The 19,749-nt window shown below is 26.9% G+C and overlaps 2 protein-coding genes across 5 annotated transcripts in view; both read right to left on the reverse strand.

Moving 5' to 3' along the window:
• Window positions 1–15: 15 nt before the first annotated feature.
• On the reverse strand, window positions 16–10,712 carry LOC130678673 (protein grindelwald). Its single transcript, XM_057486044.1, has 4 exons — window positions 10,555–10,712; window positions 7,450–7,759; window positions 3,042–3,104; window positions 16–1,573 (listed from the first exon to the last, which is right to left on the reverse strand). Exons 2-4 carry the CDS (start codon window positions 7,655–7,657, stop codon window positions 1,098–1,100), a joined length of 747 nt encoding a protein of 248 aa, XP_057342027.1. The 5' UTR covers window positions 7,658–7,759; window positions 10,555–10,712; the 3' UTR covers window positions 16–1,097.
• Window positions 10,713–10,973: 261 nt separating this feature from the next.
• Window positions 10,974–19,749, reverse strand: part of LOC130664075 (growth factor receptor-bound protein 14-like) — a 242,030-nt gene continuing 233,254 nt past the window's right edge. For all 4 annotated transcript variants that reach the window (XM_057463782.1, XM_057463784.1, XM_057463783.1 and 1 more), the window contains one exon: window positions 10,974–19,587. In XM_057463782.1, the coding sequence (XP_057319765.1) occupies window positions 19,303–19,587 (285 nt within the window). In that variant the 3' untranslated portion in view covers window positions 10,974–19,302. The remainder of the gene's footprint in view (window positions 19,588–19,749) is intronic.

Raw genomic sequence — 19,749 nt, forward strand, 5'->3', positions numbered from 1 at the left:
ATGAAAATTAATAAATTGTAATTAATAGCTGCCTAAGGGCGAATATTTTAATATCCTGAATTCTGGAAGACTGGATACTCGTAACGAGTCCAAAAGTTTGTACAATTATAATATAATTACTTATTTAAATACACGGTATGCATTTTAATTAATTAATTAATTACTTACTCTTATAATTAATCTAAGGTCAGTCGACGTCACAAAATGCAGAAGACGCGCGAAAAAATATTTTTAAAAATTTTGAGCAATTTTATATTTAAAAATTTCTATATTCTCATATATTTTCTCATATTATTGAGCAGATGATTTAAAATTTTGAGCTTCTTTTCAAACTGAGCTTCGGTAAATTTCTTTTTTAATTTTATTGAGCACGTATCGGTAATTGAAATTCATTTGTTTTAGATAGAGCTAAGGTATAAAATATATATTTTTTAGCAACAGCGTACATACATTTTGAAACGTGACCGACCTATGCAATGCACGCTTTTATCGCAATGCACTTGCTCATAAGGCCTTTCATGGACGGAATTGCTGATAAGGCGCTTATATATATGTATATATGTCTAAACAAATAAACATACGATATATATATATATTTAATTACTTAGTAGCTACGCTTTCATATAAATATATATAGAGATTCATACTTAATATCAGTAAGTATCATCTAATTATAAATAAGATTTTTTAAATGCTAATTAAAATTAATTTCAACATTAATGTGGAATTTAAATTCAACGTTGAAATATAAATATTAAATACGGTTTAAGTCACACAGCCGCATGGTTTACGAGTGTATGATACACTAATTATTAATTAGTTAATTATTAATTATTAATTAATTTGATTAATTAATAAATCTTGTTATCAATTATCTTCAATACTTAATTTAAAAATTTTAAAAAAAATCAACAAGACCCAGGTTTTTTTAAAAAACGGGTATAAAAAAAATTTTACACTTTTTAAAAATAACCGACGATTAAAAGTTTATAAAATTTTAACAAATATTTTTAAAAAAATTATCACCATTTAAAATCGTATAATTTTATCATTAAAAGTGGAATGTTTGTAAAAAAAGTTTGAAATTTTTAAAAAATTCAAAATGAGCTTTCACGTTTCGACTTTAATTTATCGGTCGGAGTTTCGGGACTCGGCGTCATCGCGGGATTATCGTACGCGTACTCTAAAGTTGAATCTTCACTTGCAAATTTAGTGGACACTGATGTACTAGTTGTATTTGGAGTAGAAGATCCATTTGAATCATTATTGCTGATGCTATTTGAGTCTTGTGAGTTTGAAGATGCTGAGGAAACTGCAGCACTTATTGTCGGCAACGTCGAAATTACGACATTAGATTGGACGGGTTTAACTACCGTAACATTTTCTATATCGTCTCTTATTTTGTTTTTATTGGAATTCTTGGCCCACTTTTTTCCAAATATTTTTTCAACCGCAGATCGTATTTTTTTAAACTTAACAACTGTTCTTACCAGAAAAATAATAATTGCTAGTATTGTTATCAAAGTAAGGGCCAATGAAATTTTAACGAGTGATCCAAGTTTTTGTACATCGTCTGAAAAATAAAATTTACAACTACATAAAAAGATAAAACATTAAATACTTATTTTTAAACTTTTATACTGGCTCTTAAAGTTTTTACTTTTCTTTTATACTTTAAAAAAAAAACGGCAGTAAAAGTTAGAATGAAAAAAGGCTCTCGTAAATTAAGATAAGGGCTGTTATGGTCAAATTTATTTTACGAAATTTTTTACCGCTTTTACCACCCAGGTCATAGGTAACGAACGTGAAAATTGCATTTATCGATTTTACATCTACTTGATGTATTTCTTATAGCATTACTATATAAATATAGATTACTATATATATATAGCTTTCAGTAAACCTATTCTATAAAAATAAATTTAACTTCTATTATACTTTTCCTTCTTTTCCATATAAAAAAAAAAATATTCATTATTTATCATTCTCACTTTGAATCTCAAATTTTCAAAAAACGTTTTTTGAAAATAATCTAATCTTGAAAAATTTTTCAGGATCTTCAGATCAAGTCTCATGAAAGCGAATTAATGTCGCAAATAATTTACCAAAATTTGAATAAGAGTTGCGGAAAAAAAAAAAATCGGAATAGATGGGAACAGACGAAAATTCAATTTTGAAAATAATATTCACTGACTGTAATAAAATTAATAATTAAAATTTTGTCCCATGGTGATTTTCATTTTTTCACAATAATTTTTTTTTTGGGCGGTCGTTAAATTTTTTGAAACATTCTGACGACTACTTCCGGGCCCATAACTTAAGTAGGGATTTTTTTTATTACAATTGTTTGTAATAATAAATAAAATATATAAAATTCAAATTCACTTTCTCTTGAATTTTATAGCTCATTTATAATGAACATAAATAAAATCGCGTGCACGTCATACTATGTGCCAGTCGTATAGTAGTAAAATCGAGCGGTATATTGCGTGCAGACTGATATGCATCGTCAAATTATCCTGTATAACTATACATAAAAAAATATACTAAAAAAAAAATATAAAAGAAAGAAAATTTATTTTCTCAATATCAAATTTTACATCGATTATTTTTTTACATAAACACATTTTTTAAAAAATCTCATTTTATTTTTCCCGCTATTTTTCGCGGCTCAATTGCACTTAAGAAAAAACAAAATTTTCTTTTAAAATTCATCAATTTCGAGACATTTTCTTCGAAAGTCATCATTTTGTTTTAGGGAGAGACCTTTTGATAATTTTAGCCTCGTCTAAAACGAGCGTCCTAATCAAACTACGTTACATTATAAAACAAATATTCGCTCATAAAACAGAATTAGTATAATTAAAAGTGAATAAATTGTTAAATTAAAATTTAGTGACGACAATATTTTCCTTTGTTTGAATTATTAACCCGTTAAAATCTCTCTCATACATTTATCACGAGAGTTACAGTCACTTAATCTCTTCGCAAGGGTATGACTCACACTGTCTAATTAATATTCAAACGTTGTACTAACTTACCTCTTAAGTTCTCATCTCGTCCTAGGTCTGCACGTAGTACGTATCTCTGGTCGTGCAGGTACTCTGAAAGTTTATATTAAATATAAAATAACCGAACAAAAAATCTAAAAAAAATTCACACAACCCGTGTAATTATTTTATCGTTAATTTATAACAGATAGAGCCTAATTTAAAATTTAATCCACAAAAAAATATATGTATATAAATATATAGGATTGAAAGTGAAGAACTGAACAATTAAGGTAAATAAATTGGAAATAGGAGTACTAGCGATAATGTAATAACGATAATCATTAGATTTAATGAAGCAAGTTTCGAACACGGGAAATGTCGTGGAATTGATAGACGCGTTAGACTTAGCACTTTCGAAGTTTGTAAGTTTTGAACCGCGGCTCGTTAACACTCTGTGCCAACTCGATAACGAGCTGGCTTCCGTTGAGTTAACAAACCTGATGTTGACGCTCACTACAACCTTATGCATCGATGTATGATGTTTACATAAACGTATATGTATACATACATAAACAATCTATCGTGTCTCTCATCAAACTTGTACATCTTTGTATTCCGAACAAATTTACTAATCAACAATTTTAAATTCGATAAAATGTTATCATATATTTTGTTTCATGAAATATGTTTACAAAATTCATTTAAATAATAATTGCCGTCTGTTGACAATTTTAAAATTCATAGAAATAATTCAAAATTACTTCTCCCATACGAAAAAAATATATATCCAGATATATCCAGGCAAATCTGGAATATGTCGCATATATGCAACATATATATAAATATATGTCTCATATATGCAGATTTGCCCGGATATATCCGGATATATATTTTTTTCGTATGGGTCTGTAGTGATTACAGTATTGGTTTTTTTCAATTTCGTAAATTTTAATTTTTTTTTTCAGTAGAAAAATAAATAAATAGAAAAAAAAATGATTCTGAAGTTAGCAGACAATTGACAATTTTTGGATTTTTTTTTCAAAAAATCAATTAAAAAAAAATAATAAAAATATGCACGCGTAAAAAATTAAAAAAACTACAAGTGCAATTTTTTAAAATATTTTTTTTTTTATAATTAATTTTGTAAAAATTCAAAAAATTATTAGACGTCAGCAAACTTCAGGATCATAAAAAAAAAATATTTAATAATTTTTAAAACTCTCAAGTGTGTTCTTGTCTTCTATTAATGTACTTTATGATTAATATATGATAATAATTTTTATCTCGTACAAAGTACGTTAATAGAATTTTAAAAATGTCAGTTAATTTTTTACTTTTACGACATCATTAGCCTTGTTACATTAATGGTGTCGGAAGAGTAGTAAAAAAAATTGACGTATGATTTACCGGAAGTTTTATGTATATATATATACATACATTCAACTATCGTGTCATCCATCATGTTTCTTACAGTACAGCATTATGGTATTTTTCCTTCCCCCCAGTCCTCAAACCCAGACCGCTGGTTCCTGCATTAACGATACAAGAACATCTACGAGACATTCTAAAAGACTAATGCTCGATTTATACAGACCGCAGAAAATAAATGCATTTTTTTTTATACATCTTATATATCTCTATTATTATTTATTGTAACTCACAACAATTGTATCATTACTCTCTGTACTATTTTTTAAAATAAAATAGGAGGTCAAAAAATCTAGTGATTCCCCCGGTCTCGAAGTTATAGACTACAATAAAATAATAAAAATATTTATTTATAAACTCCAATAACTTTTTTTTTTACTGACAAATTAAAATTTTTCCACAGAAAAAAAAAAAGATTTCGTGATGCAAGAAATTTTTCCCCGCCTCAAAAATTTTCTTGGTGCGAAAAATTTTTTTATTTAAAATTCTAGTTCTTTTATTGCCCACTGCGATCATTAAAAATACTTTAGCCCCGTTTTTTACTGATTATGTAGACTACATTGTTTACAAGGAATGTTTTGTCTAATTTCGCTATTAAGAGATAAAATTTAAATATATGTAAAAGAGGGTTGAGGGTTTGGAATAGTTTATAACCAGATTGTACTGCATGTAAAATGGAAATAATAGATTAATGTAGCGCAGACGCAGTGTGAAATTTATAAGTTAGGTCGTGATAGCAACCTGCGGCAAACAATTCCCTACAATACAATAGTATAGCATACAATAATTATCGTAAGCTTTCCTGGTGGTTCCCGCATCGTCATCAACATATGCCACGTTCATTTACTATTCTTACGTACTTTAGAATAACTGCCGTATCACTTATTATATACATATATATGTATGTAAGTGTGATTACACTGGATGCACTATGAAATCTTACAGTAAAATACCATCTATATTTATCTTAATTGTCCGGAGTAAATGAGTCATTTAAAAAATTTTTTTAAATGGAAAACTTGATATATTTTATCGCAGTCCTACTTAATTCTTAATGCAACAAATTTTGACATTTCTATGAGTAATTTTTTTTTTTATAAAATTTTTTATGATAACCATAAATTTTTTCGTAAATTTGTGCCTTTTTATAATTTTTCGGTTTCTGGGAGCGGGAAAAAAAAAATTTGAATTTTTCCGACGGCTTTCGTCTCACTTTACTACTTTATAATTCACAGGCGTAAAATAAATTCGATTATGTAAAAATATTAACTACAGAATGTAGCAGGTTAATTTTCAAGGGCAAATTTAAAATAATCATGGTGACAAAAATAAATTTAATAATAAAAATTACAAGACTGAGGACAGACACTATACTACTGAGTCACTATAAAACACATGTTGTAAATAAATAAAAACTCAATAAGTTTGACTTTGAGTGATAAATTTTTTTATTGATGTCGAAATAATATATATAAAAAAAAAAAAAAAAAAATTAAATTGAAAAAGATCTACCTGACTCGGTTTGAAATTACAAAGTATAAAAAAACGTGTATTGAATTGGCGCCAAACCAAGAAAGGAAGAGAAGAAAAAAAAATTCACGACGGGGGTATATGTTGTTGTGTTGTATTGTACAATAAAATTGGATGAAAGTAGTACAGTAATATATATATATATATATATATATATATGGTATATAGGATAGAAGTAAAAGGAAATAGAATAGAATGGAATGGAATAGAAGGTAAAAAAGAAGAGCCAAGAAGTTGATGAGTCATCGGGTAAACTCGCTTAACTTCTTTATACTTGGGAGCAGGTTGTCGGTTGTATGGAGAACCGACGACTACAACTACCACTGGGACTTGGCTCGATTGGAGCGTCAGGTGTAGAATAATTGAGGCTTAGGTTACTCAAGTGTACATATGTATACTCAGGTGAACCCTATTTTACATATACCATTTTTTTCCCATTGTCATGTTGATAAAAATTATAGATCATTTACGAGTTATTAAACACTGAGAAAAATTTTAAAAATATCTACTGTTTTTTTTTACTCCACGTGGTGTCGGTAATAAATTACGAAACATAATTATTTAATAGACTGACGTAAAATTGCATAATATCCTGCATGAATGAAATAATCATCAATCGAATGTGTCATGTTTTTATTTTTATAAAAATACCGTACGCAGTTGTGAGAAAATAAAATTTTGCATATTTAATTTTTCACTCGGGTTTTCCTACTAAAAAAATGAATTCTTATCAATATATCATGAGCTTAATATTTATCGAAATTCTGGATGTTCAAATTTGCCAACTGTTTCGATATATGTGTGAGTAATGAGTCAAAGAGAATAATTAATTAATTTGATTACGTACAATCGCACTCACGAGACTCGTATCGATGCTGTTTAAATATTTAACGTCAAAGGATATAAATTAAAAATTTTTTCACATTTGTAAATATATGCAAACATGCGCGGGCGTGTGAATTTATTGTAGTGAAATGACAAATGGAGTTGATGGTTGAATAAAAAAAAGTATTATTAAAATTTTTCGGCATTAAGCCGTTGACATTTTGAAACATTGAATAGATGTGACAGCCTGCTGCTGGCATTGTGTAATAATTCAAAGGCAAAAGGACCCTGGCATCTTCGTATCATGGAATAAAAAATATAAAAATAATAACTCAAGGTAATTTATTACCACCACGCCCTATTCATGAGATGTGTGCATCCCACACTCGTACTCGTTACTGCAGGGTAAATTTATACATATGTTTTATAACGACTACTTTAAGAAGATTTTCTTTTCTTTCCTCTCTAATAATGTACATTGTTATATTTTTACATTGAATTACTACAATTTATGACTTCTTTTTTTTTACCAACAAAAAAAAAAAATTTGAGTAGTGAATAGAAGAAAATTTCATTTGTAGTAAAAAAAATTCGTCGTTATTTCGGGGGTTGAAATTTTTAGAGCTGAATTTTTTTTTAGAAATTAAAAATAAAAATAAAAATGAAAATTTACCTTGACAATCTTTGACACAGAGATCGAGATGGTGATTATGAGTAGTGGGATCGCAAATCGAAGAACACGGCAGACATTGAGAGTCGAAAAGACTACAGTATTCTGTAGTCGAGCATCTTTTCTCACCGCACTTTGTTCCCGCGGGATCTAGTGTCGACTCCGATATTCCGAGCACCAAAATAAACACCAACAAGTTGAGCAGCATCATTAAATAATATTTTTATATCCTCATTAAGGTTCGCTTTTAAAATCCTCCACTATTTTTAACGACATGTTTGTACACGCCGACTCGGTGGATTTCATTTTAAGTCTGAAAGAAAGCGTCAATGAGTAAAAAGAGTTTTATTTTAACGCATTCAATTATAAATTTACAGGCGTATAAATAAAATGAAATGCTGCGAATTAGTATAAGAGGATTTTTTAATTGATTTAAACTAGTGGATTTTATTTTTCTCCTCTCATCTCATCTCATTTCGGTGTATTGAGAATAAGCAAATTGAAAGGGCGCAGCTGGTTTGTACTACTAAAGCGGATTAGTAGTTAATAGGCTGCAAATAATACGCGCATTCACATTTTCAGTAATTGCGTATTATCGTTCATCATGTAGCATTACAAATTTATTTGGGACTTTAGTCTCTATGGAATTCTCTCTATTCATGTTCCACATTAATTTATATGCTTCATTGAATTATTAAGCATCTGTACATATATATGACTTTCTCATAAATCACTTAATTTAAAATTAAAAAGGTTTTTTATAAACTTTATTTTTGCCATTTGAAATACAGAATTTTCTTTTTCTATTTATTAATTTATTTGGCCAAAAATTTTTTTCAAACTTTTTACGATCTCACAGAACTCAATTTTTCACTAAAATGTCAAAAAATTTTCACGGAAATAATTTTTTAACCATAGAAATTAGAATTTTATTTTTCTATCTAAAATGGCGGGAAAATTTGGAGCCTTTGAAAATTTTGATTAAGGGTACAGTCAAATTTATTTTTAAATAAACGCAAAATTTTTCAAATTTTTCAAATAGTGAAAATTCATTCTAGTATATATATATGAAAAAAAAAAAAATAATTATTAATTGTTCCATAAATTCGTGTACAATAAAATAATTAAAAATTGAAACAAAGAATAAAAATACGTTCTTACGTATATATGTTTAAAAAAAAAAAAAAGTATTGGTTCGTGATACGATACAGTACGTGTTGGAATGTAAAATATAATTTCAATAAGTGATTAGTGTACATACATAAAGTACGTAACAAGTGATATGCCTCAAGGACAAGAAAATATTATGGCCATGGTGAGTCATATTGTCAACTTTATGAAAATTATTTTCTCATCAAAAACTTTCACTAAAACTTTTATTATTATCGTAATTAAAAATCCATTAGGATATCGTTTTAAAAACTGAATTTTTTTATCTATCGTCTGCTCGTTAAATTTGAATATTCAAAAGTAGTGTCTTGTTAAAAAAATTTATTATAGCGAGTTATGATTATGAAATCTTAATGAAGTATGCCGAGGATATTGATTATTTAAACTAAATTCCCACATTACTCATCGTTACCGTTGGCATAAAAAAAAATATATATATATATTTATTTATAAAAAATATGATAATTAATTTAAATAAACATGCCGACCTAGAACTTATCAAATTAAAATCCATAAAATTACTAGCTATTTATTTTTTTTTTTTTTTCTAATAAAAAATAATTTTATTCCCTCGATTATTTTACGCCTCGATTGCCGGCTCCATTTTTTTCTGCACTTGGAATAAATTGTTATATAACAGTAGTCATATATTTTGTTGTCTACTCCAATATTAGTTATCTAACGTAATACAATTGTAGAACAATTGTCAAGCACTGTGTGATGACGCAACAAATTTGCCTGCAAATAAGTTAGTTTTACGGATTTTAAACAAAGTTACTTATTCAAATAATTTTTCCCGCCTAATTAATAATTAACAAGTAAACTATCAAGGGAATTTTCTTAATAATTCTAATGACTATTCGATCGTTTCATTCACTGGAGTTTTTTTACTGAAGTGCAATGAACGGAAGTCGCAGCCACATCCGTGAATATTTATGTCATCTTGCCAAAGGATAAATCATCTTTGCAGAAACTTTTCTACTTAATTTCTCATTTCGTTCACTGACATTTCCCATTCTATCTTACGAAGAAAAAAAGTCTATTACTCACAAAAAATTACTACGCGATAATTTTTTAAATCATTTGTCTATTTTGCCCCGAAAAATTTATCTACTAAAAAAATATTAATTTCATTTTTGCGGTTCCAATGATCGTTGGGTCAAAAACATGAAAAAATCGATACGAGAAAATTTGTAATTTTGATAAATGGAGAAATGAACTTTTGTAATAAATAAATACTTATATGTAAAAGTATTATTTTCTTCAAGTATGTAGTGTAGTAAATAGTAATATATAAAATGTCGCAATAAACCGCAACCAAAATGGCGGCCGGCGTAAAGTCAAGCGTTGGCGTTCTTATTCTTAATACAATATTCTTGTTCTTGTACAGTACTCTCTCCTCTCGAATTCGATCCAACAGTTATAGTTATAAGTCGGGGAATGTTGTTTGACTGGTTCTTGCATCGTGTGTTTAATAGTATTGAGTCGCTCGTATATACATAAACATAACATGTAACATATAACATGCTATAAAAAATTTATATATATATACCTATATTGTACACAGTAAAGTCATTGGTCTGTTTTATTAAAACTGAATACGTCTAGACAATTCTATTCCATTGTATATAACATATGTATATATATATGTAATTGTCAAAAATCATTCACCGTAACGATGTTATATTCTTTGGAGCATAACTGCAGATCCTATGTCTCGTTAATTTATTCTACATATGTATATAGTAAAATATATCATATATATTTTTATATACATTAACTTTTAAATAATATTTATATAAAAAATGATTAAATAATTTATTAGCTAAATATTAAAGTTATAAACAGTAATAATAATTTGAAAATTTGAAAATACGCATGCGCATTTTTGAAATATCTATTAATCTTTACCGATAAATAAATAAAAAAAAGTCTTACCTGGTACAGTGCAGCGCAGGTATAAAAAATAGGTAACGAGTTTACATGATGTTTGAAAATGTTCACCTGGGTATATTGACTTCCTGTGTGCGACTGTCGATCGAAGAGCGTCGACCAGAACCCGGAGCTAAACCTACCAACCGGTCAGGTTCGACTCCCACCTTGAGAAGCTAACCCCCCTTCTTGGCACCTGCGGCTTTCCCTGCTTGTTTAACTGTCTCTTTTTTATTGTATCAACTTAAAGTCAAGCTCACTTGTTCTTTTTACCTGTTGCCAACCTGCGTGCGCAGCTCGATTCCTATCTGCCGATCGGCTCGCAATCCAATCAATCCTCGATTAATTTTACCCGGTTATTAAATATTTAAGGAAACTTAAACTATTTCTTATGGGTAAATAAATAAACTTGTAAATTTTCAAAGTTGATTTAATAAATTTTATTTATACATTTATATATGTATATATATATATATACATACTTCTTTTTATTGCGTATTAAAGGTTCATACAAAGATATAACAATGATCTTCACATATTGCGGCGTTACCGGTGCTCATGTTTGTATGGTGGATACAAATTCTTAATCTTTATTTATTTATCAAGGAAAAAAAAATAATTACTGTCCGTCTTTCTTTCTTAATGATTTAATATTTTAAAATATTAATCATCGGGGATATGTCGCAATTTAATCGTTCTGTTTTATTTAAGAGCCAGATCTTATTCACTTTAAACAAATGGCTTACAACTCATACCTATAATTGCAGTTTCAATAATAATATTAATAATAATAATAATAATAATAATAATAATAATAATAATAATAATAAATAAAATTACTTATTCATAAAACGTTGACACGAAAAGAGGCGTTGAGATAAAAAGTCAAATATAAAATAATAAATTATTTTAAAATTATTTATTTGTATAGATTTAGCAAAAAAACTCTTTTCACGTCAACATACGTTATAAATAATTTATTTATTAATTTACAAAGGTATTAATTATTATTTCATTAATTGTACAATTGTTTTTTTTATTATTATAATTAATTAATTAATTAGTTTGTAAATAATAATAATGATACTAATAATAATAAGACGAGTTTTATTTGTATAGTCGTCAGTTATAAATTAAAACTTTAGACAATCACAAATATATATATATTTTTTTATTTTATTTATTTTTACATATTTATTAATATTTGGTTGAGATTATTTTTGAATGCGCAAATAAAATGATCGTAGATCTTCCAGTGCGTCTGCTAGACACGCAAACAGTAATTTACAATTTTTATTTGGTAATTATTCTTATATATATATATATAGTATTTATATATAATTTCATTTGTATTTGTTAATATTATTACAATTATTATTTTTTTTGTATGTATGTATGTAGTTTATTAATTACAATTTAATATGATAATAAATAGCATTCGCTATTTACTATTAGAACGAAATTGTATAGATTTTTTTTTTTAAAACAAACCGCTAATAATGCAACGAGTAAGTTTGTGCGTTCATTTCAATAAATTTACTATTTAAAAGTTTATTATAAATATTATTTTTTTGTGTGTTGACAGATGTCACTTATATGTTAGTTATTTATAGACACCCTGTATTAAAAAATTTTTGTTTTGTCAAGAGACTTTGCCTACTAAGCACGCATTAAAGGAAAGGATGGGTTAAGATTTTATTAAGTTTTAAATTGCGAATTAACGTGTACCTTAAGCCGTTATTTTTATTCAAATCATAATATTAATACTGATTTATTAAATATTACAGTTAAATAACTAAATTCGATAATCACGTCTCATTAACGTTCAGTCTTTACACGAGCCGTGAAACTTAATTTTTTTTACTAGGAACCGAATCAAACAAAACCTCAAAAGTTTATTAATATAATCCAGTAGACGGAAATAACTGAGAATTTGAGTTCAAATTTGAATTTATTTCAAGTATTTGTCAATTGATATAACAGGGTAAAAGAAATATGAGATTATTTTTCGAGATTAATAACACCCCCATGTAATTTGGCGGTATATTAATGTCATTATTTTTGTAACTGAGGAATAAATTAGTGTTTTAAATAATAAATGAGTGAGTTTTGATATGATTTTGTGGGAAATAAAATATTGTTATGGGCGAGTTGTGAAACTGAATTTTTTTTTTTACTAGGAACCGATCAAATAAAAACCTCAAAAGTTTGTTAATATAATCCAGTAGATTGAAATCACTGAGAGTTTGAGTTCAAATTTGAATTTATTTCAAGTATTTGTCAATTAATATAACAGAGTAAACAAATATAAGATTATTTTTCGAGATTAACAACACCGCCATATAATTTGGCGGTATATTAATGTCATTATTTTTGTAACTGACAAATAAATTAGTGTTTAAAATAATAAATGAGTGAGTTTTAATATGATTTTGTGGGAAATAAAATATTAATATTGACCATCTGTGAAACTGATGTTTTTTTTACTAGAAACCGAATAAATCAAAACCTCAACAGTTTGTTAATATAATCCAGTAGATTGAAATAACTGAAAGTTTGAGTTTAAATTTGAATTTATTTCAAGTATTTGTTAATTAATATACCAGAGTAAAGCGAATTCGAGGTTATTTTCCGATATTAATAACATGACCGCATAATTTGGCGATATATTAATATCATGACTTTTGTTGATAAGAAATAAATTAGTGTTTTAATTAAAAAATGAGTAAGTACTGATATGATTTTGTGATAAATGAAATATTGGTATTGACTTGTTGAATATATTATATTGTGTAGGTTATTAATAATCGTTTATAAATTTAAAAAGGAGTTAATATACTGGCCGGCACTAGAACGGAAGCGAAAAAAAGTTCGTTGGGGCATTATTATTGCCACCGTTCACGAACCATATCTACTCTTTATCACACGTCTTTTTGCTTAATTCATCATGCTATGCACGTATGAACCGATATTAATGACGCCAAGCGCAGAGACATCCGTGATTTATTCGTGAAGCGTAGAGTGCCTACCTAAATTTTTAAAAAATCATTTTTATTTATTTTAATTTATTATTGCTATTTCTTCTACATATAAATGGAGTATCCACTAGACGGAATTTATTCACGCAGCATTAGCCGCAATTTATACTTCTTTTTTTTCACCTAAATATTATTAATATTATTTCAAATTTACATAGCTGCAAAAGCGTAGCTCATAACGAATACTCCATTATCATTTCATACAATTCGCACTCTATACTCTCATATTTTGATGTTACTGCGAATTCAGATCAATACGCAACGTCTGTCTCGTATGTACTGAAAAAAAAAAAATAATAAATAAATTACGAAAATAAAATAAATGATAAAATTAAAATTGATTTTTAATAAATATATGATATATTAATATAGTAAATTTATAAAAAATAAAGGATGGTAATATAAAAATAAAAAAAATACACAAATATTAAAGTAGTCTTCGTCACTTTATTGATGTTTAATTAAATGACAGACGTTGGTATCGAAATAGAAAAATTTCAAAACATTACGAAAACGGCACCTAATTCAGTCTTTTACAGGCCTCTGCGTTTGCCGTTTAATTCGGTTTATCTATCATTAATACAAAATATATACTATTTTTTTTTATCATTAATATTAATATTATTTATCTCATTAATGATAGTGACAATTATTAGCATTTACTTTATTTATCTATTAATAAAATAATTTCTTCTTGCTGACCAACGCTTTTCCGTTATATTAATATCATCTATGATACAAAGATTGTTATCATAGTAATTGCAGTTATTATAATACAATTGTACTCGAATAAATAAATAATAAAGACGCGGACGTAATCAAAATTGAATGACCGCTATTCAAAATTGATAGACGTCCCCGCGATAAAATTAAATTGAGTATATTAATATTTTAAATTGAGACCCGAGAGTACTGGCCTAAATAGACATATTTACACGAAAGGCCAAATAGTTAATATTTTTTTGAAAACAATAATTGTCATGCCTAAATTGAATTTTCGAAAAATCTGATTGGGAAAAGCGTTTGTCAGGAAAAAATTACTACAAACAATTTAAATAAATTAGCAAAAGATTAATTTGCTTAACGATTTAAATATTTAATTTTCTTATCATAAAGCGCTAATTCTAATATTAATACCGAGTGTTAATTTTTTAGTCTTTAATTAAAAGAATTTCGTCAATGTTTTACTATCGACAATAATAAAAATAATAATAATATTAATTAACTTTCATTTTTTTTGAAAGTTTAAATAATCATTTTTATTTATACTTTTAGTTTTATTTATATATATATACATATTTTTTTTTTTTATTTATATATGTATATGTATGTACGGCGTTACGTACGTACGTAAAGAGAAAATAAATAATCAATGAAAAAATATATTATTAAAAAGTTGGTATTCATGTATAGATATATAGAATCAGTGGTTTTTAGCGAGTAATTATAATACATTGCGTAAAGTTTGTTTTGTTTTTGTTGTTAGTTTTTTTTCCTTTTTTGTTTTTTTTTTCAGTTTAACTACTTACTTAATTAGACACATACTCATCATACACTCGTTTAATTACACATCTTTTACTTGCGCATTACTTCGCTCTTTCTTCAAATAATTTTTTTTAAATTACGATTAATCGTAATCGTATTACAAATAGTTTTTAAACTCAGTTAATCTCGAAACAAACAAAAAACAAAAATTTTTTTTTTAATTATACACAGAAAATAAATGAGTGTGAGTAGATCGGCCATCAGAGAAATTTAAAATTATTAATAAATAGAGTAAATAATTTATAAAATAAAATTTGAAAAAAATGCGCATGTGAAAAATTTAAAAATCAATAAGTGCATTTTTTGTAAATATTTTTTTTTCATTATTTACTATATTAATTTATAGTTTTAAATTTGTCCGATGGCTGCTATACTCACACTCATTAAAAAAAAGAAATTCTTGGCGCGAAAACTATTTTTAATTGTGAGTTGAAGACAAAATTTTATCAGGACTGACACAAGAAATTTTTATCGTCTCAGAAAAATTTTTTTCTGCCCCAAGAAAATTTTCGGTTTCAATTTATAATGCAAAAAATTTCTTGGGGCGAGTAAAAATTTTTCGCGCCAAAAATTCCTGTTTTTCTGTATGATAATAATTTTGAAATTCTATCTAAACAGATAATTTACATGTCTTTTTAAAATTTATTATCAACGCTCATTTGTTTTTTTTTGTGTTCTCACTCTTTTAAATCTCTCTCAAAATTGCATTCCCTCACTAGCATGTTACGTTTAATTTATAATTATAATTGTAATTATTATTAGTATCTTTTTAATTCATTAATTATTCATATATATATATAAATTTATATATATAATAATCGTTCGCACTAAATGTTCCTCCCCCTTGCTGCTGTTTATCAACTATCAACAGATCAACTGCGCGTCTAGAACGTCTGCAACATATGAGATCATTAATTATTCCGACGAGCCACTATTTATTTTATATTTATTATTTATTAGTGGCACTCGCGACTCGTCTTTTATTTATTTTATTATTATTCGTTATAATTTACTTTTTTTTTTAACGCCTATCGATAATTCCTTTGGCCACCGACAGTACGGGGCACCTCTAGGTTCACCCGAAATTTTTTTTCGCACATTTATTATTTTAATATTTCCTCAGCTCAGTCCATTATTATTTTTTTTATTTCAATTTACAATCGAATTTATTTATTATTATTTTTTTTTTTCATCAAAACGTTAATTTTTTTTTTTAAACCCAAGCATCATTGACAATTGCAAATCCCTTTTGTCAATCCAATTTTATTTTAAAAATTATTTTTGGTTTTTATTATTTTTTAAATGAGTGAATGTACCAGACATCAGACAAATTTAAAATAATTAATAAATAGAATAAATAATTATTAAAATTAAATTTTAAAAAAATGCACATTTAAAAAATTAAAAAATTAATAAGTGCATTTTTTCGAAATATTTTTTTTTTAATTATTTACTCTATTTATTTATAATTGTAAATTTCTCTGATGTCTGCTACATTCCCCCTCATTTTTTATTTCAAGAAAGGTATCAATTGCTTACATTTTTTTCAAATAACTATCGCTGGTGTTATTTACGCAACTTAACCTTTAATTGGTTAATACAATTAACCTAGACATTAATTTTTTTATAGATGTCGTGGAAAAAATATTAAACTAATTAAAGGTTAGTTCTGCGCATCTATAAAATTGAACAGTAAAAATTACTCGAACAAATTAATCTCACAATAATAATTAAATTTTTTTCATACTTTTAGTAAATACATTCCCGATAACGCATGATAGAAATTCAAAAATTATTTCCTTGTATTATTAATTTATTTAAATAATTTTTGACTAAAAATTAAAAAAATGGCGCGTTATTTAAAATTCAAACAGTAATTACTACAAATGAAATAAATTTTCTGGTAAAATCATCAACTCAGTTATTTGTCAAAATAATTGCAATGTTAATGTATAGATTTAATAAATTATAATTATAACTGTAATTAGACAGTAATTATTTTAAAAATAACTGTGTAGGAGTAAACAATTTTTTTTAGCGCAATTACAAAATAAAATTATCTGTCAATTATGGCATTAAATTTATATAAGAAATATTCAATTAATCAAATCAATTTTCGTATTAATCAAAGCCATTGATACCTTCCTCAATTTCTTAATCAATAAACTAAATCATTAAAAATAAATTTTGTTCAAAAAAATACCTGATAAGTATAAATTTAAAATAATATAATTTATGTTTATAAATTTATAAAAATAAAAATGATTTAATACTTAAATATCTTAATCGCAATTAATTGAAATACCAACATAAATAATTAAAATAAATTTAAACTGATTATAACATACAGTCGATACGACTCGCGTATACTTTTTTAAATTAATCGTTAAAACAAAAAAAATATGATAGATTATTTTTCCTCATACAATCATACCTTCATACAAACTTTTGTTTTGTTTCATATTTTTTTTCGTTTTTTCTTTTAATTACAAATAACATTTGTCTATTTTATGTTGAATATTCGTTCTATTATCAGTAGAACTGTTTTTTAAAATTACAATACACCTGTGTATAAATGACTGGAAAATATGGAAAAGACAGTAGTCTACATAAAAAATTTATAATAACTTTTTTTTTTTTGTAGCAGGTAATCATCGTATTCCCTCGGAACAATTTGATACCAGAAAAAATTGTCAAGTATTTGAGGTTAAAATTGTACAATGATTTTAAATCATTAACATTCTTGACTCATACTATAAATATTAATAATTAATTTAATAACAAATAATAATAATAATTAAAAAAAAAAATCGGTCTGTCAGATGACCCTGCGGGCCAGCCCCAAAACTTCCCGCTGTTTTCGAGCTCGTTGAGCTCGAAAACATTATTGTGAATACATTTTCGAGCTCTTCGAGCTCGCAAATACTTTTGTATGCCATTGTTTTGTAAAAAACCATTTTTTAGCATTTCTTTCTCCCACGATATCTCGCGAACGAATTAACCGATTTTGATGGTTGAGGCGGCAATCGACGTGTTTTATCAAGTTCTAAAGCTGATCAAATTTTGAAATCGATTTATCGAGTCGTTTTTGAGAAATTTCGAAAAAACCAAAAAAAAAATTTTTTTTGAATTCTTTCGTCAACGGTTTCTCTTGAACGAATGAACCGATTTTGATGGTTGAGGTGGCATTCGACGCGGCTTATAGAGTTTTAGAGCTGATTAGATTTTGGAATAAATCCATCGAGCAAATTAAAAGTTATCCAAATAAAACATTTTCGAAAAAATTTTATTTTTGAAATATCTCTGAACGCACCCTACCGATTAAGTTCAAATTTTTACGGCTTCAAGACATTAACAAGCCGCGTCGAATGACACCTCAACGATCAAAATCGGTTCATCCGTTCAAGAGTTATGAATATTTACATACATACATACGTACGTACGTACGAACGTACGTACGTACGTACGTACGTACGTACGTACACACATACATACACTCGGACATCATCGTAAAATTAGTCAGGATAGCTTCCTAGGACCTCGAAACGTCGACATCTGATGGAAATTCGATTTTCGTAAATCGGACCGAAACCAATAACTTCCCGAATTTTTGAAAATTTACAATTTTCTTAGCGGGAAGTTAAAAAAGTAATACAGTAAAGAATTAGTATTACTGTAAAATTTAAATAAGCGTTAGTCATTAAGGCAAGCCTCTATAAAATAATCAGCAAATGCTTCTGAATTAATTGGTCAAACTGTCAGAATTTAAATTAAACGTTTAATTAATCGCGACAAGATGTCGCGCCACTTAATGACGTAACTAAAATATTATTATTACAATTATTAATAAAATATTTTAGTTTTAATAAGTTATCAGTTGAGGTCTAGTGTACTGGTGATGGAGAGATCAGTTCTTTCGTATGAAATATTAAACTATAATTACGGTGGAAAAAAAAAAGACGTAACGTAAGACGATAAAAAGTACTAGATGTTGCTTATTTTTTAAATTTATATAAAAGTTTTACAGCAGTCCGTGGCTACCAATAGCAGGATCGGCTGCAGTAAACAGCAAACAGTAATACGACAATAATATTCCAGTATCATTGTTTTGTATTTCGTTGACAACAATAAGGACAGATTTTTAACCAGCGAACTGCTGGTTATTTTAAATTCAACTCCGCGGTAATCTTGATGGCTCTTCAGATATTTTTTGTGGACTATTGCGGTTCTTAGACAAGGGCGACGTTGTTGCTGCTGTTGTTGTTGTTGGTGTCGATACGCCATTATTTTTAGCTGGTGACAATTTTGATGTATTCTTCGAGACAAAGTAAGTCAGTCTTGTTGGCAGTGAGCCTTGATTCAGTTGGTAGAAATTGACCAACTGAACTAGGTCTAAAAACTTTGTCGTTCCATTGTCTAAGGTGAATATCGGTTGGCTTGATGTCTCACGGGTTATCTATAAATCAATTCATTTTGTTTTATTATTCAATTAATATTTTAATTAAAAGCTATTAATTACTGTATTTATTCTACAGTTTGTTTATTTAAATAATTAGTTAATTAATTAATTTATTCATTTATTCAAGCATTTTAAAATTCAACACATTCCTTTTAATTA

This window comes from Microplitis mediator, chromosome 2 (genome assembly GCF_029852145.1).
Source record: "Microplitis mediator isolate UGA2020A chromosome 2, iyMicMedi2.1, whole genome shotgun sequence".
In the NCBI taxonomy this organism is placed as follows: domain Eukaryota; kingdom Metazoa; phylum Arthropoda; class Insecta; order Hymenoptera; family Braconidae; genus Microplitis; species Microplitis mediator.